Source organism: Prinia subflava, chromosome 1 (genome assembly GCF_021018805.1).
Source record: "Prinia subflava isolate CZ2003 ecotype Zambia chromosome 1, Cam_Psub_1.2, whole genome shotgun sequence".
Lineage (NCBI taxonomy): Eukaryota > Metazoa > Chordata > Aves > Passeriformes > Cisticolidae > Prinia > Prinia subflava.
The window spans coordinates 107,609,256-107,636,894 of record NC_086247.1 but is presented as its reverse complement, the minus strand read 5'-3'; the positions used below and the strand labels follow the sequence as shown (position 1 = coordinate 107,636,894).

Here is a 27,639-nt window from a genome sequence, read left to right as displayed (position 1 = left end):
TCCCTTTTCTAACTTAATCTGAACTCAAAATAACTTTTGTCTTGTTACAACAGCTCTTTTCTGAGTCACTGTATGAAAAAGAGACTGGAAGTGTTGGATATTGTAGATCAAACACTTCAAAGCCAACTTTGACTTAGTTTTATGCATGCTTTAGAGTAGACTAATGTACAGTAGTATCCAGGAAACTCAGCCAGTAATTCATAAGGGTCCAAAATGTTCTCCTCAGGATGAATCATAGCAGCATAAATGATAGGATTGGAGAAGATCCCTTAGGTCATCCAATTCAAAACCTGTGTATCTTCCTTTTCACTATCCCCACTAGGATTTCATCTGCCCTGTCTCTGCAAACTTCCCATATCCCTGACTCAGCCACCTCCCTGGGTAGTTTATTCCATTGCCTAATTATTCAACCTGAACATCTTTAAACCTTACACCATCATGCTTAGTGTGAACAATTTATGACTACAGAAAATGATTATTTCTCCTCCCTCCTGCCATCATGCTCAAATATCATCTCTCCCTTTAAATGTGTCATTGGGTTTTTTTTCCTTCCAGCTGCATGAACAATAATCCCAGGAAAGTTGGGGGTTTTCTGCTGTCTTTGGTGCTTCTGTCACTGTAACTGAATTTCTTTGAACTCTTCAGGTTTTCAAGACTCAAAAGTACATTTTGATCTTCAAATGAACTTTCTGTGACTCAGTGATATGTGTGTATTAAGTCATACTTTTGAAGAAGTAAATAACATATCTGAAATATTCTGTGCCTTTGTTTATAGAAGCTGCTTTCTTGAGGGTGCTAATTGACAAATACATGACATTTGAGGGATTTAAGTGGCTTTCTTGGTGTCATAAATCCTCAATCTCATGTTACTAATCAGGATAGTAATACAGTCCTGTATTCTGGCTCTGTTTTGAAAACAACTCCAAAAGCTCTTGGAGTTGCTTGGAGTTGCCTACTGCTAAGTTAAAATTTATCATGATCATTTCCAAAAGCAGCTTCACAGTTTGTAGCTGTGCTAATAAACAGAGACACAGACCTTTCAATATACATTTCTCTTAAGTGTCTGTGATCAGACTAGTGTTATTATGATAGGATTTTTGGATGCTCTATAAAATGAAACACTAAGAACTTCATAATGGAGGATGTGAAGATGAAAGAAAGCTTTTTATTCCTGATGAAATGAGTTAAAGAAGCCTTAATCTTTAGAATTTATATTTATACCCTATATTTTTTAGGAGCTGCCTAAGCTTGTCAGAATATGCTAATGAGAAACCTCTTTGATGTTAATTATCTCATCTGCTATAACGTAGAATGTACCAGTTAGATCAATGTGACATTTATGTTGTTCTCCTAGATGACTAATAAAACTTGCATGTTGGAAAAAATACAAGGTGGAGGTGGGAAGGCTGATTATTGCAAGCTGTATTTTCCGGATTCTGTATTGCCTTCCAGTTTGGAGTTGCACAACACAAATAGCTGCAGTCTGTGCCTCACCTGTCAGCTCACCTCTCCCACAGTTTACTCATGATCCATGCAGAAGTATTCCAGGTTCCCTGTAGCTGGAACCAACAGAGCTGTTGTGCAAACGTGTGTGAAACCAGGGTAAATCCTGCTCTGTGACTTCACTTCTGCCAGCCAGTAATTACAGTAAATGTGTTAGATTTAGTGGATTCATGGCTTTTTGTGAAAGTAACCATTCATGGTTCACTTTGGCATGGCAATCTGTAGAAATAGACACAAGGGTTATTTGTAAGAAGGTAATTTCAGGGAAGTAACAGATTTTGAAGGCAGTGTCTTGGGCTCTGGGCACTATTTTTTGGCTCAAATAATTTTTTTATAAGTTTATAATTACACTTTTATTTTTAACAGGCCACCTTTTCAGCCTATCAAAGGAAAAAATGTATTATGATATTATAGCCTTCTCATTGAGAGGTTTTTTTCCCCCCCCAGATATTTTTGCAAACCTCCCTTCTTTAATTTCTATTTTGTTATGCTTCTCAGAGGTCCTGTAGCCAGCCAGTCCTCAAATGTCAAGAGGCTGAGGGCACTGTGCAGTGGCAGTGTCACGGCTTAAATGTGCAACACCAGTGCACGGTCGGTAAACTCTTGGTCTGGTAAATCTGCAGCCATTCTTTTCGGGTACAAGGAGCTGACCATAGTCATAATTCCTTTTTTCTGTTTCGCATTCAGATTATGTGTGTGTCCAGCTTTTATGGGAGTGTGCAGCAGGCAGCTTCGTAATTCTGGCACTATTTTCCTTGACTATGGTGAGAAAGCAATATATTCTCTGGTACTTTTTTAATGCAGAGTTCTAAACAGCTCAACAAAGCTATGTAGTCGGGAACAGTGTTAATTGTAGTTTTGCAGTGGCTTCTACACTGCATTGAGCTATGGCTCACTGCCAGTGCATAACTTGAACACAGATACTTGCTAAAGAAAGACCTGCAGAAGCAGCAGTGGAAAAAGTTAAAGTTTTTTATTTCCACGGTGCATTTCAAGTGGTATCTCCTATCTTCTCTCATATTTGTTAATCTCTTAGTCCTAGAGCAGTATTTCTTTCTCCACCCCAGTGTTTGTAGCTCATCTTGGTTTCCTATAATCCACAAGTTTCATTATCCTGCTGCCGACCTTGTTCCCCATGACCTGAAACAAGATGGGACCTGCTGCTGGTCCCTTCGGCATCCCAGCGTGTGCTGCGTGATGAGAGCTCTGAACAAAAGAACGGCCATTCGAGGGCTGACCTTTGGAACCCCAAGTCAGTTCTTAACGTGGTACTTTTAATTGTCCTTAAAAAAAACAAATAGCAACTTCACTACGGGGAACTTCTTAGGCCCTTGGGGCCTTGGGCTTCCAGCTGTTGCTGAAATTTTACTGCTTTAGTCTTTTGTATCTCAAGGCTTGAGATAGCATTTGTTCAGTTTAGTACCATCACCCATGAAAACCACTGTAAATACTAAAATCCCCAAGCACTAGAAAACATTGGAAGTGTAAAATAAAAGCTGCAAAATAATTCTAGGTCTAAATTTTGATCATGTGAAATTGCACAGATCTAAATGAAAGCATATTGATTTAACTTTGTGTAGGTTGTTGGGACTAAATTCTGTGTGAACATGATTGTGACAGCAATTAGGCTGACAGGGGACTGGCAGCTTTGGTTTAGAACACGGGATGCTCAAATTTTTTTTCTGCTGACCTGCTGGATCATTTCATTGTGTGCTGGGGGATTTCAGCCTTCTTCAGAGAAGAAGGAAAAAACTATATCAAAACAAATCTTGTAAAATCTGTGTGTTATTTTATTATTACTCATATATCATTTGGATATGGTGCCAATTTATTTTGGATTGCTTAAATTAATCAGAAAAGGATTTAAGTTAAATAATTTTCAACCTAAACTAAGAGTGCATACATAGGAAACTGTTGGGTGAAATAGCCACTTATAATTTTAGTCATTCAAGTATGTGTGGGTACAAATTTGTGTGATTATCCACTGTTTTCATTCTCCCTAGATATTTGAAGCAACTTTTTATGTGTCTCTACCCCCTTTTCAAATTCCATCAGGTTCATTATTGCAAAGATTATTATCCTATCCAAGACTGATTAATCTCTTGAAATGATATTTGAAAATGGGAAACTCAATTCTCTTGGCTTAAGGCAGAAGTTATTGTCAATACAAGAGTTTGGTTATTTTCCTCTTGCCCAAGCTGATAGTCATATATATATATATATATATATATATATATATATATATATATATATGTATAAGCATAAACAAATAGAAATAAGTATATCCTTGTTAATGAGTGTGTGTATTCATTTTTCTATTGTTTTGGAGCTTGTATTGTAATTTTTTTCCCTGAAAAAGAGACAGGATAAATGCAAGTAAATTGGAGTAGCTGTGTCTCAGATCATATGCCCAGTTGTTCTCTGTAAATTTTTTTCTGATGCAAAAGTAGTCCATGATTTTGTAGTTTGAACTGTCATCGTCCATGATACATATAAAAGCTGATGTGGAATTGCCTTTATTGCATTATTTTTTTTTATTTTCTAAACTTGTGCATGCTTGAATTTGCAAGGTAAGCATTTTTATCATAAGTATTTTGCATGTAATAAATTGTTTCCTCCAGCTATAACAAGGCTTTCACAAACTGATAGAATCAACAATATAGTGCATGTAGTTGTCAACTGCACTAAATTTTTAAGCATCTCCTTTTTGCTTTACAGGTCTGTCTGAAGATGCAGCAGAGGAAACAAAAAGCCGTGAACTCTGACAACAACCCTCAGGAGAAATTTCTGTCTGATGCCAGATGCGTTTATAATGCAGCAGTACCAATCCATTTTACTCTGTGGTGATTGCAGCTTCCAGAAGGAGAGAACTGTGCTAATTTATATAAAAACAGTAACGTTCCACTCTAATAATTTGGTTGGTTTTCCCTGCCAAGTGCTATCATCCTTTCTGTGAGCAAAGTTTAAGCACTAACCCAACTGTGGTAGGGGTGTTGTGTTTTGCGATATATCATCCCTTTCTAAGGATTCAGTTGATTGATCAAAGACTGTTTATACATAGTTAAAAGCAACCTTTGTTTCAGGATATGTTTTGTCTTTTTTAAAAAAGATATTCTGAACTGCACCTCCCTTTGAGATTATATTAACATTTGTTATATCACAGTTTTGACAAAAGATAACTATCTCGTTTCCTCCTGTACTAACATTCATGATTCCAGACAGCTGAATTCACCACCAGGAGAAAAACTGGTAATCCATCAACTCTTTTCTCCCCTCTCTCATTGCTTATACAGACTCCTGCTCTCTAGAGATACAGAGTAAAATATGGTTACTGGACATAAAGGGCAAACCCTTTTGCCATTAACTATGCCGCTATGAATGGGAGTAAAGTTTACACTGTAAGTACCTTGAGCACAGCAACACATGGATCTTTTTATGGTTACCTGTGATTTCTGCTTTTCTTGTCAGCCAGTCTGCTCTAGTTATGGGTAAGGTTTTCAAAAGTAACTACCAATTTTTGAGTGCCTTAATTTTTATTAATCCAGTTGGAGGGTGCTTTGAGTGTTGTGTGTTTAAAAAGTGCTGAGTACTTGCCTTCAGGAGGTCAGGCCCATGCAAGGTGCCTGAAATTCAACACACAACAACTGAGGCAAACTTTGAGAGGACCTAGGCCTAGAGATTGGAAGAGTGAGGTTTGTGTCTGGATTTCTGGGAGTGAGTTGAGATATTACTAAAATACACTTGGTACTGAAAATAACTGAGACCTGGATCAAGTGTATAAACAGGCACTTGAACAACTGCTGCTAGTTCATACCAAAATATAAGTTGCAGTCTCTTGGATGGCAGATACTGCACTGATTGCTGCAGTTTATTTTGTGGTAGATGCAATTGCATGAGCCATTTCCACATCCCACACTCCCGTTGGTTCCCTCAACAAGGGTCCACCAGCTCCTGTTCTAGCTGTAGTAAAGGTCCCTCCAACTCACTTTTGTGATGTTTCAAAAGAGGTTTTAACAGTTGCTGTGATCAATGCTAGCTTGATCTATGGATAATAAGGAGACATTATTTTTCAGAATGTCTTAAGACATCAACCTTTATCATCTCCCTGTCTACTTTCAAATTTCCATCCACCCACCCCTAAAACAAATCCAGCTTTGCAGCCCTTTTGCATCTGCTGCTGGCAGCAGCAGATGCAAAAGGCCCTCTGGCCCTACTCTGGCTCGGTACATGATATAGCTGTTTCAAGAAGTCTTTTTCAGCATGCTAGCTATTAAATAGCTCAGTAGCCGAGGAACTGGGTAAGGCCTCTGATACCTCCAGGGCTGAAGTGAGCTGTAACTCCCAACAAAAATTACTCTGTCCCCCAGGAGACCTCAGATTTATCTACAAGTTGTGGGGCCAGAAATCTTGCTTCTTTCCCAGGAAGGGAAAATCCTACCCCCTGCTTGTTATGGAGTGATTCTGCTCTCTGGGGTTTTTTTGCTCTGATCCCTCCCCCATGGTTTTTGTCAGGAGGGTGGTATCCAACCCATTGTCAAGGTACCCTGCTGCGCTGTGAAAATTACACAATAAAATAATCTCCTGTAGTCTCTGTACACACCTCAGTGACCAAAGAAAATCCATGGAGAACTAATCAATTACTGTAGCTATTAGGCTTAAACGTTAACTATAGATCTCAAGTCTTCTTTTGTCCTCTTGTCAGCAGCTTCTAGGGAATCTAGAAAAATCAAGCGCAGTTACTACAGAAAGCCCATACCATAATGGTGTAGAATCCTGGACCGAAGAATCCTAAATTATAGGCATATAATATAGTTGGAAAGTAGGCTGCTCTGAGACTTCTGTGAAATATATTACTCTGTCATGATTCCCATTATTGAATGTGATCCCAGTGCTCAGAGCTGCCTGGCTTCATTGGGACTTTAGGGTAAATGACAAGTAGGCACTCAGGTCAATTATATCATCCACTCTTATTTAAGTTATTTTCTGTCATTTTAAGATGTAATGCTCAGAAGCACTCTTATTTGCCTTTTCTGCTCCATGCTTTGCAAAATAAGGTCTCATGAGAATAGTTTTACAAAAAGGAGAAAATATGCTGGTAATAAAGAGGAGGGGGAAAGGAAGAAAGGTAGAACGGTCTATAGTAGTAAAGTATGACCTCTTTGTATATTGTGCTAAATTGCAGTATTTGATAGTACCATCAAGATTTAAAAGTTGCATTGAATAAAAATTACTTATTTTCCCCCAATGCCAAATAGTCCATCTAATTCAGAGGAAGGAAGTAATTGAAATGTAGTCATTTGTGCAGCAGCCTAAGAGGAAATATTGTAAAGTAATTCTTAGCAGTTCTCAAATGTAGTTTGAATTTTAAAGAAAGTTCTTTTTGACTGGAAAAAAATCAGACCAATTACAGGAAGTTTGGAAGCTAGAGAAGTGTAAGGAATGTAAGGAAACATTGCTAGTTTGGGGGAACCATATGTTTGGTTCTCATCAGCAATGTTTCTGAGGCTGAGAGAGGCACTGGTGGCCAGTCAAACTGTTCTGAACAGGATTTTAGAGTAGTACCTAGTCTGCTCTTCTGGTCAGCTTAAATATGCAGCCTATCTGCACGTTTAGCTATCTGAGTAGGATTTTATATGGTTAAATGGCTCACAGACTAAAATTAATTTTAAATTACAATTTTATTGGAAATAAATCTAAAAGGAATTTTGTGACATTTTGAAAATAATGCTGTGAGTCATGGCATCTTTATTATCTAGAACTTTGCAATACACTTTCTAAAATAAGTCCTAACATGAAGCATATATTTTTCTGTTAAACAGGTAAATACTTCTAAAGTTTATTTTCTTGGTAGAAGTTTATTTTCAGAATATTGTTGTCCAATGGCTTTTCTTTAATTTTTTCTGGCATTGCATTTTAGAAACAGATTAAAACAATTACTACTTTGAGGACCAAAATCTGGAGATCTGGACGCTGCTCATCTTTTGGGCTTTGTACACAATGCTGAGTTCAAACTAAGACTGTTGTTTCCAGCCCCAGATTCATTCTTCTGTCAAACTATTATTCAACTGTGACACAGAAAAACAACATTTCTTTGCTTTCAAGGGGTTGGGCTTGCTTTTTAATGTCTTGTTATTTTCTCTTCTTCAGCATTTACTGTACAGAGAGAATTAGAGATAGGTTTTGATATTCTTGTATTGCTTATAAAGAGTAATTTACTGCCATAAACTGAAATTTGTTGAGCAGAGATTGTATTTCTATGTGAAGTTCTTCCAGCACTGGAAAAAAAATAAAAAGAAATTACAGGGTATGCATCATATTGAATTAGTATCTTTCCTTCTTATCAGCATCTTCTGTTTATAAATAATCTAATAAAAAAAACCCAAACAGGTGCAAAAGTACTGTAAAATATATGACATACTCCTGAAACCAAGCTTCTGTGTCACTTCTTCATTTAAATTAACCTTGAGTTTCCCACAGCTTTGTTTGCTGTCACCCCTTCACATCTTGGTGCTTTCTTCATTTACTCCTTTATAGCATGAGGTTGCTCTGGTATTTGTGTGGTATCTTCATGTGCTGTTTGCAGGTGACTTAGCTCCTTTGCAGCTCAAAGGTAAAGTTTGCACAGCATTATGCTGCTTCATGAGCCTTGATCTTGTTGAGGGCACATGCCCACAGGACCGGGCTTATAATTAACAAAGTTCATCCAAGCAGGAAGTGGTTATGAATGCGATGTTTCAATGAGAATTTGTCCTAATACTCTAGCTAGACCAAGTTCAACACGAGTTTGTTATTTATATAAGCACTGAAAACATTTACTTTAAAGTCTTGAACCTCCTCTCTATTTTTTTTGTTCCCTGTCTTGTAAATTCTTATAATAGTCAATAGTATTGGGAAGGATTGTTTCTATCCTCATTTGCAAGACAGCTGGTTGTTTGCTGCATACAAGCTGCTAACCTGGGGGAGTGTGTTTTTTCCAGGAGACCAGCAGATCACAGCAGAGATACTTTGCACTTCTGTTTGCATTAAATGTATGGCAAATGCTGTAGTTAATTATAGAGTGGAAGCACAACCCAGCTAATTGAATTGACCTGGTCTTCTCTGACATGTCCTGACTGCTCTATCTTTACATCTGCCATAACAAAGAGTACGAACAAATGCAACATGAACATAGATTTAAATAAATATAATTGTTATTTTAAAGCACTGTGGTATTTCTCAAGTTTCATGTTGTTGCAATCATGAAAGGAAGTAAAATACCCATTTATTTTCATGTGCAGTTATTGTAGGTTGATGTTACTTTTGCATGATTTGCTCTGTCTTTGGATTTAGTATGTCTGTAAGAGGCATTCATGCTTGCAGATGAACTTGCTGTATTGAAGATTTCAGTATCCATTCTTGCGCTTTAAATGAAAGGCTTGAGCAAAATCCTGGTTACATATCAGGTAAAAAATCATGAAAGTTAGCAGAAGCCCTGGAAGCGATCCCCACCCTCAGGCTACACCATGTAAATTGATGTTAACTCTGATGGGAGTGTTTTCCATTTGATATAACATCAAGATGTTGTATTGTTCATTTGTTTGCTAGCACCACTGTAACATCACACTATCATCAAAAAATGTTCCTTTGGGAAATTATTTTTTGCAAAACCAGTTAAAGCTCTAGAACAATGTGATAACAGTGTTACTTTCATTCATCTTTATAAGCAGAATAGAGACTTGGAGTGCTTCCTAAGTGAGAATGATCAGTGCCAATCATAGCTCTCCCTCCACACAGCTCCAGCAGACTGACAGTATATTCAGCTGCAGAAACAAGATAAAAGCTGTTCCAATTGTGTAAGCTGCTGCCTGGCCTGAAATCTTGAAGAGAGGTGAGCCATCCTGAATCATTACTGTAACCTGATTAGAGGCCCAAATCTATTGTTTTTAAATTTAAGTGCGTATTTTGCTATTGATTGTGACAGTAGAGCATCCGTAGTCTCCTACTGGGGGGGCTGCATGTCAAAATACGATGACATATAAACACCACTGAGCTCCTAGCTAGATCATGTAATAAATTATGAGGGTCTCTCCTGAAGGTATTATTCTTAAAATACAATATGCTTGAGGCTCAGCTAGTGGGTATTCATTAAATAGCTGCCACGCTGCACCCTTAAAATGATTGCTTCTCTGCAGAGAGTGATGCTGCATGTGAAATAGGCCCGTGCAAAGTAAAACCCCAGAGCATTTTATTCATGTTACTTCAGCCACTTATAGGTGAAGTCACTCTTAGGATAATGATAGCAGCTTTTCAGCAATCATAGCAACACTCTTAAATAGTTTAGCAAATCAAGCAATGAGCAGCATGCTCTTCCTCTTCTCCTCAACCAAGAGAATGTGGAAAGAAAGTATTTCCAGGACACATTCTGTTAGGAAGAATGAACTTGATCAGCACAAAGCTTGGCCCTCTGTCTTTTATTGTTAAAAGTTGCGATGGTTTTTCTAAATTGATTTTGCTGTTATGATTACTATTTCCTGAATTTCACATACTATTTAAAAATTTGAGGGTCCAGAGTCCTCTGACTATAGTGAGACATCATTGTTAATGAATGTAGCACAGGTGCTATTCTTAGACAAGCTTAGGAACCATCCAAGGATGACTGAGACCAGTCCTCCTTACTCTGCGAAATCTAATGAGACTGTTTGCAAAGTTTACAGTCTCTCTGAGAAAGAAAAGAGTTTTTATTCTATTGATTTTAATACTTCATTCATTTTAAAGGATGGATCAGTTCCACAGCATCTTGGAAGTGTTAGAGAATGTATGAAGAAAGTTGGTCTATAGCAGATGATACTCCAATTCATTATGAAGTGAGCAGTTAGTAATTAATTGTTATTTCAAATGCTCACAATATTTTATAATCACGGTTGGATTCAATTACAAGAGACATAAAGGGGATCATGGTACTTTTTTTTTTTTTTCTCCTGGTGGCATAATGAAGTCAAGATCCATAAATATTGGAGAACAGTCAAGTTACTGCATATGTAACAGAAATTGCTTTTTCCAGCTGCCTGGATGTGTAGTGTCTTCCTTCCATTTGAGCAGTGAAGGCCTATGAACTTGTAAGAATACAGCTCGGTTAATATGGTGTGATTGCTTCTGGTCCAGTAGAAACAAAGAGAATTTCTCTTGGCAGTGTATTTGAACGCCCTGTTCCAGCATTAACTGGATATTTCATGGTGGTACGACATGATCCTTTCGTCATGACACTGGACTGCCTATTTCAGGGTGCAAGGCTCAAAAGCAGTCAGGAGGAGTGTGACTTGTGAGGGGAGCATTTCCCCCATTGTTCCGGCCAACAGTATTTCAAATGTAGAGGTTTGTCCCTTCTGATGGCTACTTAGAAGGCATGGGAGGAGGAAGAGGAGACCCAAAGATCTGGATTCCCAGCAGAATCGTGTCCAAATGTTCTCATGCCAGCTGCCACAGAGAAATGGTGATTTTTTTCCTATTTTTGTCTCTTCTTTTATAAAAAACTCATTCCATGTTTAACATTTATTAGCTCATTTCATGGCAAGAGGAGTCTTTGCTTTTAGTCCTTCTTCTCATCATCTGCATTTTTGTAGGTAGCAGTCAGCTCTTTGAATCCTGTCATTCATTTCTTTTTCCTTTTGCCTTTTTTCCTACCAAATTCCACTGACTGTAAATTGATGATTTTGCCCAGCAGCCACTTTGTAAGTGTGTTTTAAAAATCCTGAAAGAAGGAAAACTTGCAGCAAACGGTGTGTTTTGGTTAAACTTTTGAAATACTATGTATCTATTCTTGCCTGGGATGAATAACATTGCTTTCACCATCAGGAAAATAATGAATGGAAAACCAAATGTGTGCTGAAGAAGCTGATGCTTTTTTTTAAAGGGCTACTGCCCAAGTATGTCATCCAATGGAGAAAGTTGGTAGCTGCATTGTTTTTTGTACGACAGCTACCCAGACGGTGATGTGATACCTTTTATTGGGCTAACCAAAGTTAAAATTAGAACTGAGCAAATAAATCCCAATGACTAACAGAGTTTCGTGCATTTTAACCTTTCTTGCTGCTCACCAAGATCAACTTTTTCAAGCCTAGCCACTGGTTTTTGGCTTCCAGTTTACAGAATGCTGAGAGATGCTAAGCCTGGTGAGCTCCCCACCTTCAGCTTGACAATTTGATTGCACAAAAACACAGTCTGGTCCTACTTGTTCATTGCACTGGCCAGAAAAACAACTTATACAGATGCTCTTCCACTTCACTGTCGCTTAGAGATACCCTGAACACTAATCTGAACCCTGAAGTGTTTAGCTGAATTAGACTTCTTAGATCTCAAACCAATGAGTGTGTCCATATCTTGGGGGCTGAGCTAGGTAGTGAATTCAGGAATTTACCTGTATATTTGTTTACTTGGGTTGCTGCAGTAGAGCTGGGGGAGGCTTTGCCATAACATTTATGGAAATCCGCATGCACTGTGACTTTTTGTACAGGGGTTCCTTACCAAATCATTTCCAGGTTGACTTCTGATTTGAAATTCATTTGTCTCTTTCTTAGGGGTGATTTCTTAGGGGTCTCAATCTTAGGGTGATTGCCCTCACTACTGTGAAGTTTTATTCACCAAGTTCAAAGACAAATTATTCCTTCTCCATAACATTTTTACTCCTGGCTACCCTTCCTTCAAAACTGGTTGTGCACAACTGCAAGCAGAGAGCAGCACAGCAGAGGTAAGTGGGTGAAACTTCCCATAAATAGCAAAGTTGTATAACTCTCCCTGATTCACCATCCCACGGGTGTGGTGGAGCAGCTCCCAAAATGGTAAACTTACTCACCAATGTGGCCAGGGGACATTTTCGTTCAGAAAAAAACCCCAGCCATAGGGTATAAGCAAAAGGAACACTCTTCTTCCTAATTTTTTGCGCCTACTTCATCGTTGCTGGAGGCTAGACTGTTAGTCATGTGGCTTCTGTGGTGAACAGAGTGTGGGTTTTATTCTGAGCAAGGACAAACCGAATCTGGGTTCAGTCGAGGCCCAGACAGTGTCCCTGTGCAGCCCCAGAGCTGTGCAGTAGCCCTTCTTCCCCTTCCCCACATCTGCACAGGCTCCTCTGTGCTCCTGAACAGAGCAGGAAACGGGTTTTACGAAGCAATTTTACATCTCAAGGGTAAGTCTCCTGCTCCAGCACACAACTCCAGCAGAGGTTGGGCCAGCATCCCTTAAAACTCACCACAGATTCCTGCAGCTCTGTGCCTTCACCTGGTTCATGTCAGAGGTGTATTCTGGCTCCCTTTTATGTATTTTCCACCCATTGTAAATTATACCACAGAGTATAGAGTATAAGAGTGGTGCTTAGAAAATACTCATAAGCTGGTATTAGAGTTTTTTGCTTCTCCTTACAGTTTTCCACACCTCTCTTCATCTTCACTGTGTGCCCATGGGAATATTGTAGGGTTATTGTATCACACTCTGCTAGGCTGTGTTCAGTCTCTGTCCTTTCCCTTGCTAAGGCCTGCAAAAACTAACCAATAATTTTTTGGATTGCTCTCATTTTTTAATTAAACGAAAGGCCTGTGGCTCAGTGTGGGAACTCCAGATTTGAAGAAATTGGTTGTGGGATAATAGAGCTATTGTTTGGCTGCTCTCATGCTCATACCTTTGCAATCTGGCTGGATCGTGCTAGCTGTAAAAAAAATACTTAGTTTGCATTATCCCTCTTCTAGGACAAAACAAAGTAGAGTTTTCAGAGTCATCTTTTCTTCCTGATTCTTCTAGTTTGCATCATGTAAAATCAAACTGTCTTGCCTTAATCTTTCTTTGCACTTGGGCCAGCAGCTGAAAGCCTGTGAAAGCATGTGCATTTTATCCTCTGTGTGCTCTGCAGAAACAGCTTTACAAACCACAGACTATTTTAAATTAAATGGCCATTTTTTTGAAATCCTATCATTACAAAGCTGAGGCTTGATTGTTGTTCTCAGTGTGCTTCATGGCAGCAATATTCCTGTATTTTGGGAAATGTGCTGTCTATTCGTTCAGCTGGAGTGGGTCCAAAAGCAAAGCGTGGAACCGTTGTGAGCCTGGCTGGTGCTCTCTGAATTACTTTCTCTAATAGATGGTCAGCATTGTCATTTTGTGAAATGCTCAGATGAGACGTCATCATCATTTGGATCACGAGGTTGATTTTTTTAAAATGCAGATGCACAGAAATGGTTTTTTAAGAAGTCCAGTTGTTTTCATTACTACTGGCACAGCAGCCATTGAAAGCAGCTCTACTGTGGGACAGAGAAACCCTCCATTCTGTAATTTGTTATTTGATATTTTTCTTTCTTCATAGGAGCATTTATGAAAGTAAACACCTACTTCAAAATGAATCCATCTTAGAAAGTTTTTGTTAAAGTTTAGAAATGCCATCCTGGGTGATCTCTAGATAAAGGTTGGGATTCTCCATCTTACAGATGTCCCACTCAAGCCATCCAAGAGATGCCAGTGGGCAGCCAGTCATGCAGCTTGCATGGTGTAGTCTGTAAGCATGGAGCCATTGCACATCTTTCTTTCCAGAGGGCTCCAGCTGGACTTTTGGGTTTCTTTCTGTATAGTTGCCATGACACCATATTGTCCCAGGGAAGCCTGGAGACCCTAGGCGCAAACAGCTGCTTAGCTGAGTTTGTGGACTATTTTAGGTCTGTTGCCAGCTGGAATGTGAGGGATAACTAATGGGGTGGAGAGTCCTCAGTAGCTTCTGGACCATGAACAAGTATCCTCAGGCTAGAGCTGTGGCTGGCTGGCTGCACAGCACTCACTGCTGCCACTTTTAGAAGGTTATGAGCCCAAACTTCTACTCATAGTGACTTCAGCAGGTGCAGCTCCCAGGGAAGAAGAGACCCATTTCTTGGGCCATCCAACACAAAGTGAACCTTGAACACAGGGACAGCCTAATGCTGGAGGCACCCCACTTTTGAAGGGGGTTATCTTGGCTCCCTCTGGACACCTGCTGCAACAAGTGCCTGCAGGAGACGACCTTCTGCCCATTATTCACACTGACCTCTTTGGGACTACTCTCATGTGTGAATGTTTCCAGGGAAAAGGTCTAAACTATGTGGTCTATTAGCATGGTGAGCAGCTTCCAAAATACTTTCAGCACCATAATTTTCTCTGTTTAATTTGCTAATTTGCTGTCTTATTTATTATCTGACTTCCATACTGATACAAGCTATCCTACAGCCATATAGACAGACTTTAATTTAATCCAAACATAAGAATAATAAAGATAATTTGATCAATATTAAAATAATATTTAACAATATTAAAACTGATTAGAATTTTAAGTAACTTAGTAAAGAGGCAGCTCAGTGTTGTTTTTCAAGTTAGCTTAATTAAAACTCCAGATCCCCTAAGCCACAAATTCTGTTCTGTCTGAAAATAGTTTATCACCAAACAACCTCTCAGAAGATGTTTTTATCTTGGAAGACCTGCCAGCTGACAACTTGAGACTTCAGAGTCCAGGTTTAAAGATACCTAAAATAAATAGTTTACACCACATATAAATACATATTTAAAATTCTGTGAAGCCTTAAAACTGTTGATTAATTGTTTTCTTTGGTCACAAGTAATTCAGCTGCTTCTCCTGGGTTTAACCTGCTAATATATACAAGACATGTGACTGATACTTTCCCAAAGTAAATACTATTCCCTGTCTCTGTTCACCTCATGCTTCTAAATGATGTATTTGGAGGTATGCTACTGTCAGACAACTCAGGGATTTGGCAAAAACTCCCTGCAGATTTGTGTAATGACACCGAAAGCCCACCTCTGGCAGGTTTAATGTTGCTCTCATCTCTTGAAAGAACCTTAGATAGCTGAGAGGCAGGTAGATGAATTACACTGCCTTCTGGAAGTACATTTTTTTCTCTTGCCTGAGTGGCTCTGTGTTTTCTTTTTGGTGAAGGTCTGAGATTAATCTGACCTGGGTAAATCAGTAGCAAAGTGAAATGCATTTTTAATGAATTTCTGCTTTCTCGCTACTATACTTTCTCATTTCTGCCTTTTTGTGTGTGTGTGTGTACACACATCTACTGAAATTAGCATATGCACAGTATCCAGGGTTTAATTAAGCCAGTGGTGGGCAGGTCAGTATAATCACTAAATCTTGAAGTATTGCTTCTTTAGTAATGGTTATGTTACTCACTATGAAACCGCATAACTTGCAGAAATTTCAGCAGATCATTGCGGGATTACCCCAGTTTGCTCAGGTGCATTATTTGAACATATCCTGACCGATGGAGCTTTACAAGGCTGCTCATGATTGTGGGATCATTGCTTTCTGTATGTGTGGTACAGTCAGTCAGCAGGACGGACCAGGTATTAGTGTTTAATTGAGTGTGCTTCACTTAAATCACAAGCCAAGAAGAAAGGTTAAGGAGGATTTCATACCTGCACCAGCCATAATGTTGTATGGCCGATATACTAAAGATAAATGGTAATCAGTAAATTGATTAGGCTTTGTATTTGGAAAATAACAATAAACAGGGGTTCTTTGTAAAACTCTTTTGTTTCCAAATAAAATAAGGCGTGTTGTACTAATTGCAGGGACGGCAAAAGCCGAATGTTCTGTGCAGACAGAGCCAGAAGAGTGAACAGCCCCGTTCTGAGGACAAACCAAGAGAGCCCCTGGCCGATGCGGTAGCCAGCCCCGGTAGCCAGCCGCGGTACCCAGGCGCGGTACCCAGCCCCGGTAGCCAGCCGCGGTACCCAGGCGCGGTACCCAGCCCCGGTAGCCAGCCGCGGTACCCAGGCGCGGTACCCAGGCGCGGTACCCAGCCCCGGTACCCAGCCGCGGTACCCAGCCGCGGTAGCCAGCCGCGGTACCCAGCCCCGGTAGCCAGCCGCGGTAGCCAGCCCCGGTAGCCAGCCGCGGTAGCCAGCCGTGGTGCGGCAGGGATGGCGCCGCTCGGGATCGCCGTGGGAGCGGCTCGTCCCGCCCGGCGCTCGCAGCGGCGCCGCCTGCCGGCATTGCGCCGCACTGCGCCCGGCCGCGCTCCGAGCAGCCTGAGCCTCCCCGCGCTCACCCGGGGGAGGACAGAGGCTCCGGCTCGATGTACCTCGTTCCTCAAAGCCCACCTCTGAGCTTTTAAGCGTTTGGTTGTCGTTCAAAAGGAAAAAAAAAAAACTAGTCCTGGGAGAAATTCTGCTGTGAAAAGAGATCAGCAGGAAGAGGAACGAGCTCACTGGGTACAGGCTTTAGTAGGTGAAGTGATGATCTTACAGCATGCATGCCGTGGAGACTTGTCTTCTAGCAAAAATGCAAGCCTTTGCCTTTCTGTGCTGGGTAGAGGCAGCTGCTTCTCAACTGGATCCTGGCTGGATGGAACAGTCTTCTGTCACAAGAAACGTATTTTGCCTTTTGCAGGGACAGAGGGTGGGATAAAGAACCACTCTAGTACAGACAGGGTCCATTGTCATCTGCAATCAATCAATTAATCAATCAATCTTCCATTTTATCGAGGATTTTTTTGAGTACTTCTTGTCTGTTGCACTCATCAGGTAGTAGAACAGGCAGGCAAAATGCAGGGTTTCGTTTGTCTCACACACTGAAAACAAAGCAGTACTTCATGTGTGCCACTCTTCATGTGATTTCATTAGCTCTTATCCTTTATCAGACACAGCAGATGTTCAGGGGTAAATGTACCAGAAACCCACATAACTCACACAGAATAATTTTTATTATCTCTGGAAGGCAAGTTATTTACAGCAGTGAAATAACAGAAAGGAGTACCAGCATACACTGCTTTTCTCTGTTTGCTTGGCCTGTGGCCTCTGGAACAGCTTCTGCTGAGAATCCCATCATTAGGATGGCCCCAGCATTTCTGCAGTAATTTACTTCTTTTGTTGTTGTTTTAGAATATTTGATATGGACTATTACAGCAGTCTATTGTGTACATATTGGAGCCATATTTTTTTGCTACACACAAGCATTTTTCAGTTCGAGGTATGGCTGGTGTTTGTATCCAGTTTAGTTTATGCTGTTTGGTTGGTTTGCTTTTCTATGAATACACATGATGAGGATAATTTTGAATGCTTTTGCAATCAGAAGCTCCCTTTTGTAAGTTTTGTTTTTGGAGTTCTTAGAAAATATAATTTAAACAATAGAAGTATTTAAGTATGACTGTGCCAGGACATTTTATGTTAATAAACTTTTAAAAGGCTGCTCATTATCTTTATCTTGCCACAAATAAATTAAATGCTTTGCATGTTCCAGGGGTTTATGGAAAACTGTCAAAATTATGAGTTGTTTGATAAAATTTATAAACATTTATGCAAGTAAGTCTCACTGTAAATTTTAGATACTTTTTGTACTTCGCTTTTATTTAAAGACTTTGACCATATGTGATTTTTAACCCTGTTACAGTTTAAAACCTCTTGGTGTGGTCTCCAGACCTTGCTTGCATCCATTTAAGTTTTCTGAATATTTTGCAGAAGGGGAGCTTTGTCAGAAGCACCTCTTTGACATAATCAGGCCACTCTCGAGGTCTAGAGAAGAAGTGGCTGTCCAAGAAATACCGTTTGCCCACACTGGCAGATGCTCTTAACTTTAAAACAGGATTAAGCACTGAAATGAATGGAGATGCAAAAGCATTTCAAAGGCTGCAGCCCACTCAGTACTGAGGAATGAATGCCAACTCCCAGCTGATCTCCTGCAGGAGAGTGCCCTGTCTTCATCACAATCCTGTGAGTTACTATTGAGCTTCTCAATTGCTGTGTGCTGATGCACCATGATAGTAAAACACTTTCCCAAATTACAGGGCTCTCTGCAGGAATTTTCGGAGCTGAAGCTTATCAGACCCATGCCTCCAACTACAGCAAGTGTGTTCGCCCTGACCTTTGTTTTGATGGTATAAGTTACTGGATCGAGAGTCCCTTATCTTTTGTAAGTTGTTAATACCAATAGAAATGTGTAAGCTTGATCAGATATGCAAACCACCTTCAGTACCTTGTAAATGCATAGTTGTTTAGCAAGCCAGAACTGGAAACAGCAAGTTGTGCCAATTTACAGAGCCTTCAATACAGTGTATATCTGGGTCATATTTTTTCCTTTATGCTGAGAGTCTGATAAACACAAAGAAACTGTGTTAAAATAATGTATAACAACATAACAGCAATAAAAGCAGGGACACTCGCAGTGTTCATGTACATGTAGCATGTTTATTGCACTCTTTCTTGCATTGTAGGGAAACCCTAGGACAACCTATATCCAAGACCTAGAAAAGTGACTTCCCAAAAGAAAAAGCAAAACACAACAGAGAAACCTCACATGCTAATTCTAATGATTCGTTGTTGCTTTCTGTCACTCCTGGAAGAATTCCCTAGCCCATGAAGAATGGGCCTCCTAATGATTTTGACTTGCCAGTAAAAATCATGAAGGGAAATGTGAATGTGATCACTGTCTTCTTCACTGTCGCCGTTGTTAACCATAAAGCTTTGGGTTTTTTTTAGGGTGGGTACTGGGTGACCAGGTAAAGTATGACATTCTTTTATGGCTGACTACTGGGAAAGCATCCCTGGAGAAGGAACTGAGCTACGCACAAAGTGGTAATTGTGAACAGCTACCGCTCCATCAGCTGGATGAGCCAAGGCGACCACTAAATAGAACTAATGAACGTATCCTTTCAGTAACAACTGATACCATGCAATGCTTATACAAAAGAGGTAAGTGGTTTGATGACATGACTTCTGTTTTAACTGCTGGCATACCACAAAAATCTCTGTATGTATCTGATAGCAGGACACTGTTTTTCAGTGTGACCCTGTGATTTTGCTAAAATGACCACAGCTTTGAATGCTGCTTGGAAAAATAAGTACCTCTTCCAAGAGGGATACAAAAGGAAAAAAAAATAACCAACCTACCTTGAAACTTAACACAACATTACAACAAAAGGATGTTGATCCCTGATAAGGCAGGCTTGGGAGAGTGGGTAAGGGAGAGATAAAAAGCCAAAACCTGTAGCACTGAGTGGGTGAGACTAAGGTGGGGGAGGATTAAGATGGCGTATTTCCCTCCCAGGCTGGGTTTTACTTGATGAGAGGTTTAAATGAGTGATCTTCCCCTGTGATATGTCATCATTATCAATATCAAGGAAGCAACAAAGGTTGCTGCTAAGGATGGGCGTCTCTCTCATCTCCCCTCTTCCCCGATGACAGAGGAGATAGGGAACCAGGGAGACTCAGAGGCAGCACCAGCCCTCAGCAGGCTCTTCCACTGGACAGCAGTAGGCAGTGAAGTGTAAGCATGGTACGGGGAGACCTAAAGTCCCTTTTCAGGAGGTGCTTCAAGCAAGGAAGACGGGCAGATTCCTCACCTCAGCCCTGCTGCTGCCACAGAAGGGGCACAGACGGAGCAAGCTCACCCATGGACAATATTTTCATGCTGTTGTTCAGAGGTAAGTTTCAGGCCTAATCAATGTGTTGAAGGTGCTTTAGTGATGATCACAATGGTTTCTTTCCACGGGAAAAGGAAAATCACGTCACAAATCTGTACATATTGCCTTGTGATTACCCTGCCTTAGTATGATTTCATGAAATATTTGTCTCAAGTGAATGAATTATGGCAGGGATTCAGTGTGATGCTCAGTTGTTGTCACCTCTTGTCTTCATTTTGTAAAGAACTTCCCTCATTGCATTTTCCAGACTATTTTAGCATGTTCCCTGCTGTTACTTGGATGCCTGGATTGTTATTTGATGCCCTCATTGTGATTTGTATGTTTCTCACACCGGGTGATGTTAATATTTAATGAATTTTTGACCAGCATAAAGAGAAGATTCGATGCATTGGATAATATAAGTACTCTCCTGTGGTAGTTATCACTTAGGAAATTATTAGGGTAGATTTATTTTTCCTATGGCTGTTGCTTTAGAAAGGCTGTGGCTGCACTGTAATTAGAAAAGGGAAATGTAACCACTGATTACAGATAGAGAAGTAAGAAAATGCCAGTTTACCAGAAGATTGAGTACACCTTTCCAATGGAAAAAACATTTGGATGTGCGAAAATTTGTTCTGGAGTAGTGCATAATAAAGTGTACCTCTACAGGCTCATCTTCATTTAAAATGCATGGAAATGTAAAAATGGCATTTCCCAGAAAGAAAAAGAAATATTTCCAGGTTACATGCATTGTATTTATATACTGAGTTTTTCATGTATTCTACACAGCATGGAGAAAGTTTAGGACCACGCTTGTATTTTTAGGGTATATAAACCCCTTATGATAGCATCTAAATTTTTCTATGTTCCTATGCAGCTTCAACCCACACAGATCAAGACTGGAAGAAAAAACTAGGTTTCCTTTCCTCAGGGAAAGGGCTTTTCATAGTGATGTCCAGAAGGTGATCCGTATCAGTTTTCTTCAGTTCCTCCCATAGGTGCAGCTGTTTTAGGACTTTTGCTTTCTACCCTAAAGGTAGATGACAAGTTGTATTGGAAGTGAGGTGTACGTATCTTGCTTTTTAGAACAAAGGTGTAGACTTTCAAAGGTCTTGGCTTTTGGGTTTTACTCTCAAAATGAAACTTGCAAATCCAATTGTCTTGCATCTTATTGCGAAGTAAAATGCGTTTGAAGCAGTCCTGTATACACTGGCCTGCCACTTGTAAGCATTTTGGAAATCGCAGCTCACATGCAGCCCCCAAAGAAATGAAATAAGAACGGGTAGGAATATGAAAGCATTTTTCATCTTGTTGTCGGACCAGTTTATTTCAGAGAGTGTTCATTTCCCCACATGAAACATCACAGTTTGAAAGAAATCGATTTGTAAAACAAGCTCGGAAGATCTGTCACAGGAGAGTGCCCTGCCAAACGCCACGGGTGTCATCCCGTCCTGACCCCGCGCCTGCTTGTGAGCGCAAACGCTGGGTGCCGGTGCTGTCTATCGCTAACACTGCCCGTGTTTACACCTGGGACAGCAAAGCGTGGACCTGCAAATGGCAAGTGCTGAGGAGGAGCTGCAAAGGCTGCACCGGGGAGCGACGGGCCGAGGGACCCGCTCGGCGGGCCGGGCTCGGGGAGGGACAGCGCGGCCCGGCAGCTGCCCCCGGCTGCTCCGCAGCGCCTCGGCCGAGCGCAGACCATGCCGAGCCCTTGGCGCCCCGAGGGGAAGGGGCAGCCCCGGAGCCGGGCGGGGAGGGCCGCAGGGAGCCCCTTCGGGGGGCAGCGGCCCCGGGGAGAGGCCGGCTGCGGCTGCGGCGGGAGAGGGAGGCGAGTGGAGCTCGGCGGCCCCGGCCGGGCGGGCAGCCGGGGAGCAGAGCCCCTCCGCAGAGTTCCCGGCGGACAGCCTCCGAACCCTCGCTCCCTCCCTCCCTCGCTTCCTTTCCTCTTTCCCTCCTTCTCTCCCGCCGCTCGCTGGCGGCCGGCGAAACATGCCCGCAGCACGAAGGGCACTGACACAAGCCGGGGACGAGCCCGCCGGAGGCAGCCGGCGCCGCCGCGCTCTGCCCAGGTACCCCGGCCCTGCCCGAGGATCCGCGTTTCCTCCCCTGCTACTCCTCTTCTACCTTTTCCTCCTTCTCTTCTTTCCTCGTCTGCTCGAGCTCTCCCTTTCCCCCGCCCCTCCCGCCGGGCGGCCGCGGGCGCAGCCCCCCGACGCCGCTGCCGGGCCAGGAGGTGCTCGGCGGGGCCAGGGAGGGAGTGGCCGGGCATCTCCCGGCAGGGAAACGGGGTCTGGGGCTGGCAGCCTGTGTGTGCGTGTGTGCGCCGGGGGGAGGGAGGCATGGGGGCCGGAGGGTGCCGGAGGAGGGACTATGGGGAGAGGAAGGTATAAGAAGGGATGAGGGCAAGGGAGGGGGGTGATGGAAAGAGGGGGTGCGGGGCCGAGGGGCAGGCGCTGACAGCTGCTTTTCCCGCACCCACAGTCCCCTCCCCCGGTGCCGCCGTGGGGTGGGACTCCCCGGCGGGCCGCGGTCTCCCGTCCTGCTCCCCACGCCCCCGCCGCTGCCCGGCGCCGGGGGTCGGTGCTGGGCCGGGCGTGCCGGGGGTGGGCGGGCTCCGCCACCCGACGGCGCGTCCCGGACGCTGCCCCGCGGCCGGCGGGCGGGCAGCGGCACCCCCGGGACGATGCCGCGGCTCGGCGGGGGCTGGCCGGCGGCCCCGCGCCTCTCCCCGGCCTCCGCCGCCGTCCTGCTGGGCGTCCTGTGCCTGCCCGGGGTGCCGGCCTCCTCCCTGCTCACAGGTACGGCGGGGCGCGGGCTGGCGGGCCCACCTGCGCCGGGTGGCATTGGAGGGAAGGGCGGTGCACCCGAGGTGTAACCGCGTGGTTTGGGGCAGGTGAGCGCAGCAGCCGTGCCTCTCTCCCCCCTCCCCCCCCCAAAAAAAAAAAAAAAAGTTTTCTTGTTCCTTTTCTCCCGCCTCCCGGTTCTCCCTGTTTTCCCCTCGAGGGTTTTATTTTCCTGAGATCTGGGGCATGGAGGGAAAGGCAGAATCAAATCCTAGCGCAAGTGAGGAGCCTCTAGGCTTTGAGGAGTGATGCCAGCATGACAGAATACCGGCTAATCAGCATTAGGACCGTAAAGGGGTTCCTAATTTGATTCCGTTTGACAGTCAGCCTGCTAATTCTGACTCATTTGCCAAGTGGTTGCCGTGCATTAAAAGGATGCTTGGTATAGGGCTTATGCTTGTCGAAGTCCTCGGAGTGCAATGGACAGCTTTCTGCTGATTTCAGTGAGCTCTGGATCTATCGTTATGGACGTATCCTGCTTTGCATGGAGTACTCGTTATTCTCCACACGTCATCTGAGAGAAGAAAAAGCGTCCTTCTTTGCTATAACCAGGGCACAAAAAAAGTCTAGGTTTGTGTGGCAGTAAAAGGCCACTCATTTCCCCTGTTCTCTTTAGAACAGAAACGCTGAACATCCTTGCCTGATTAGATTGGACAAATGAAGGCAGGGTTTAAAATTGAGGGCTAGAAATGGAGCAAGGGTTAAATGTGAGTGTGATGAGGATAGTTTCCAAAACTGTCAGGGTAAAATGAAATATGCTAGTATTTTCAAATCTTTATTTCTATTTCAGGATCGGTTGCAAAATGTGAAAATGAAGGGGAAATTCTGCAGATACCTTTTATCACAGACAACCCTTGTATAATGTGTATTTGCATGGTAAGTGTGTATTTCACCTAGTAAGAACATTCAGACGTGTACTAAATGTAACTGCACAGAGCGGGGAATGTTTCACATAATCAAATCTTGGGTGATTCTGTTGCCTTTATGTAACACAAGGTTATCTCAGAGCTGAGCTAATGGAAAGTAACCCAATACATGATCTGGCAGTCATTTATTTGACTTTAAAGCCCGGGCACAGAGTTGTGCATGACTTTATTTCAGGACATTGTGAAACCATGTTCACCATGTGAATTTGTGGGGAGAACTTTTACAGAGTTGGGGGTGCACCCGGAAGTCTTTGCTCATAGCTCAGCAAGGAAGGAAAGGTAAGGTTTGGAAACGCTGCTGCTCTGAGTCCCATGAGCTCCCTGTCACAATCCCGGTGGGTGAGGAACTCCGCAAGGCTGCAGGGTGAAGGCGGCAATGTGACTGTACGTGCTGTAATGACATGACAGTGAAAGCACAAGTGATGCTTTCATCAGGGTGCTTTGCCTGCTGTGCTGGGAGTTCAGTGGTTAATGGTGTTTCTAGCTGCTACACGTTTTGGGGAGAAACATTCCACTTCCTTGTCGTTCTGTTTCAGAGTTAAGCATTTTTGGGAGCAGTTCAGTTGGACAAGCCAATGCCTAGGAGTTATTGTAAAACAGTCATTCAAAATAAAACTTCCTATGATATTTTTAAATAAAACCCATAAACCCTAATTTGCTGTTGAATGCAAAGAAAAGTATAGGCTAGGAGTCCTATGTTTTACATTTTGGAATTTAGAGAGTAGCTGATTGTACAGAATGTGTTCTACTTTAGGACTGAAGTATCAACACACCCTCTCCCCCTAATATTACTGCTATTATTTTAAGTCTATAAAAGATGTAAAGAATTGTTTCAGACCGCCTTTTAGAAGGCAATTTTGGCAACTGTAGGACCCAGATCATTTTGAGCCCCTCGAGGTTGATATCTGTCACTGCACTGAATTCAGTAGATTTTAAGTGAGGCTCATTGATAACTTTTTAGATAATATTGATAAAGAATATGTTATTGATTTCTTCTGAGCAGAGTCGGATGGGAAAAAGAGGAGCATGGGATGTGGCGAGTAAAGAAATCAAAAGGAAAACAAAAAGAGAGACGGAGCTGTGTTTTATCATGGATCACCTTCCCAAATATGTCTGCCACCACTTTTGCTAATGGAAGCTGGTGTTAACCAGCGAGGAAGCAATTTATCTGTGAAAGAGCAGAAGTTCAGTCTTGGGCATCAGGGCAATAATGCATGAGGGTAAAACACTTGTATTTATAGATCTCTCTAGACCTTGGCTTTATTAAATCAATGAGCACCCTTTTAGTGTGCGAGCATGAAGAACTGCAAAAAGCATTGGATGTAAGAACTCTAAATCCCTGTGGTTTGCAGGGCTTACTTTAGTGAAATGGCAGTGAGGGCATTTGGCTCCCTTCTGTGCCAGGAGAACACTATGTTTTATTAAGCGCACAGATGCCTAGTGAGTTACTGCAGTTACCTGCCCTGGCTACACTCTGCTTCATTTCTGCCAAAGGATAAATGCAATCTCTGTTTCTTGAGTTGGAAGCTGGGAGACTTGGTAGAGAAGAAGGAAACCAGTCTGGAGATACTGGCTTTAATGCTGTGCAACATCCAAAGCATTGACTTATTGGGCTGCCCGTTGCTGAAATCTTTGTTTAGGCCTGCCACAAGGGAAAAGATCAATTTTAAGAGGTCTGGGGAGAGACAAAACAAAAGAAACAATGGGGTGATTTGTGACCAGGAGGGAAGAGAAAAACCAGATTGCCTTACATTCAACTAGAAATATCGATTGTTTAATAACAATTCAGTGAGGAACTTTCTCTGGAAGAGTGATCATACTCTTCAAGGGTAAACCTGATGGATGTTCATACTGGAAGAAGTGAGCAATTAAAAAGAGAGCTTGATCTGCTGTTACAGAAAGGAAGCAATTGCTGTTTAAGAGAGGACAGAAAATTCAACAGAGGGCACCTATATTAAAAACACCAGTAATGTGAGTCACTGGAATTGCAGATGGGATTATGGCATGTCTTTCTTAGAGGTGATGCATTTCTGTGACCACAGGTTGCCATAAATAAAACACAAGTTATGGAAATCTGAACAGCTCTGGGATGAAGAGGAATATCTAAAGATATCTAGAGTTATCTGGATGCCCCATCCATGGCAGTATCCAAGGCCAGGCATGGGGTCCTGTGGGTGGCATCCCTGTCCATGGCGAGGGTTTTGGAGCTAGGTGATCTTTGAGGTCTCTCTAATCCAAACCATTCTGTGATTCTATTAACTCCCTTCCACGACTTTGCCCATCTCACAGATGAGAGGACACAGAACTGAAATGCAGGGACTGTATCAGCAAGTTTTTGACAGAACTTTGTCCCGCGGAGCATGTGGATGCATCCCAGCAAGAGGGAATGAGAAGCAGCATAAGCAAAATGATCTCTGGCTTTCTCCTAACAGGCTAAACAATTCTGGAGGGTAAAGCAACAGGTAGTTCTCTAGGAGTAAATGTGGTAAACATTGGAAGCTCATGGATTATGAGTAAGTGGCAATAATGAAATGAGGACTGCAGAGAGCAATTACAAAATCAATTCCTTTTACACCACTGGAAAGTCTTGGCAGGAAGACCAAAACCAAAAGTTGTCTTTTCTCATTGATTAGCATCAGGGTGGGCTGATCTTCATGGCAGGAACGTGAGCAGAAACAATGCAGCTAGAGCACAGATTGCTGTCTGTGGACACTGCTTTGGGGGAAGCTTCTGGCTCTTGTTTTGGAATTTTATTGTTAACAGGAACACCTGAATCTTGAATACCAAAGGGACATTGGTGAGGATCTCCTAGAAATAGCCAAGTTTAGCTAGCAAACCAGATTTGCTTATTCTTGGGCACTTGCTCTAACATGTGGAAAGAGAAGTTGAGGTGATAGAGGAGTTCACACAGAGGATCATGTGCTGGAGGTTTCAGATATGGTGTGTGGTAAGCCATCCACTTCTGAACTACGGCCAGTGCTTTCTAATAAAAAGGCACTGCACCCACAGTGAGATAGCTCTGCTTTGGACGTCCCTGCTTGTCAAAATGAAATGTGTTGGAGTGCACGGAACAGCTCTGATGCTTGCCTTTAAGGAAACAGGTAAGACTAAGGGTGTGTAGGTGTATGTGTACATAAACACTGTAATGCTCTGCGTACAAGAACTACCAGCTGAATAAGTCTCTATGGGTAAAATCTCCAGTTCCAAATTCATAATTTATATGTCTCAGTGGTCTTAATAACGCCATAAATATGGTCATTTTTAATATCTCTAAGACAATAATTTCAATGTGAGCTCTTACAATTACCACACTTTAGCAATGGCATTAACATGAGTGAATTTGATCTCCAAAGAACTTGTCATTAATTACAGCTGAGTGCAACAAATGGCCATTTTGTTTTTGTCCTTTTAGAGAAAGACATCAAAGTCAAAGAACAGAATGTGGTTTATTACAATTCTTATTACAAAGAATTTCTTAGTGGACTGATGAAAGCTCAGGTCTCCTAACTCCTGGTCTAATGGTTTGACTACAAAGACACTGCTTTTTACTTCATGCACTTCCACTTCACAAGTGGATGTGGGTGATACAGTCATCATCTGAACATATTCATATTTCATTTCTTTTGTGTCTCTGAAAACAGGCAGACTTCACAGATGCCAGGTTTTTGGTGTGTCTGCTCTCCCGAGCTTCTTCTGAGGCGTGGATGGGCAAAAGACAAATTAAAGCTGTCCTCATGATCCAGAGGTTTGGGGGAGTATGCTTTATGACTTGCTGTTGCTATCTGCAAAATGCTGTTAGAGCCGGAGTGCTCTAGTGTTCTGCCCACTCCCACTCTGGATGTCTTGTGGCTCTGCATCTCCTCAGAGGTGCACTGTCTCGGGAAATGTTATATCCTACCTTGTTTTCCATACGATTTGAGAAACTGGAAAAGGGCAAAGAAGGCTGAAGGCAGCTGAAAG

General features: G+C 42.3%; 2 protein-coding genes across 7 annotated transcripts in view; both read left to right on the top strand.

Annotated features, from left to right (window-relative positions):
• Positions 1-7,933, top strand: part of BBS9 (Bardet-Biedl syndrome 9) — a 282,244-nt gene extending 274,311 nt beyond the window's left edge. For 2 of the 6 annotated variants that reach the window (XM_063406699.1, XM_063406691.1), the window contains 2 exons: positions 2,191-2,267; positions 4,222-7,933. In XM_063406699.1, the coding sequence (XP_063262769.1) occupies positions 2,191-2,267; positions 4,222-4,350 (206 nt within the window). In that variant the 3' untranslated portion in view covers positions 4,351-7,933. The remainder of the gene's footprint in view (positions 1-2,190; positions 2,268-4,221) is intronic. The other 4 variants (XM_063406751.1, XM_063406725.1, XM_063406718.1 and 1 more) reach the window with 3 other exon arrangements.
• Positions 7,934-22,329: 14,396 nt separating this feature from the next.
• BMPER (BMP binding endothelial regulator) overlaps positions 22,330-27,639 on the top strand; it is a 147,621-nt gene continuing 142,311 nt past the window's right edge. The window contains exons 1-2 of the mRNA XM_063406681.1: positions 22,330-22,708; positions 23,544-23,629. Of these exons, the coding sequence (XP_063262751.1) occupies positions 22,594-22,708; positions 23,544-23,629 (201 nt within the window). The 5' untranslated portion in view covers positions 22,330-22,593. The remainder of the gene's footprint in view (positions 22,709-23,543; positions 23,630-27,639) is intronic.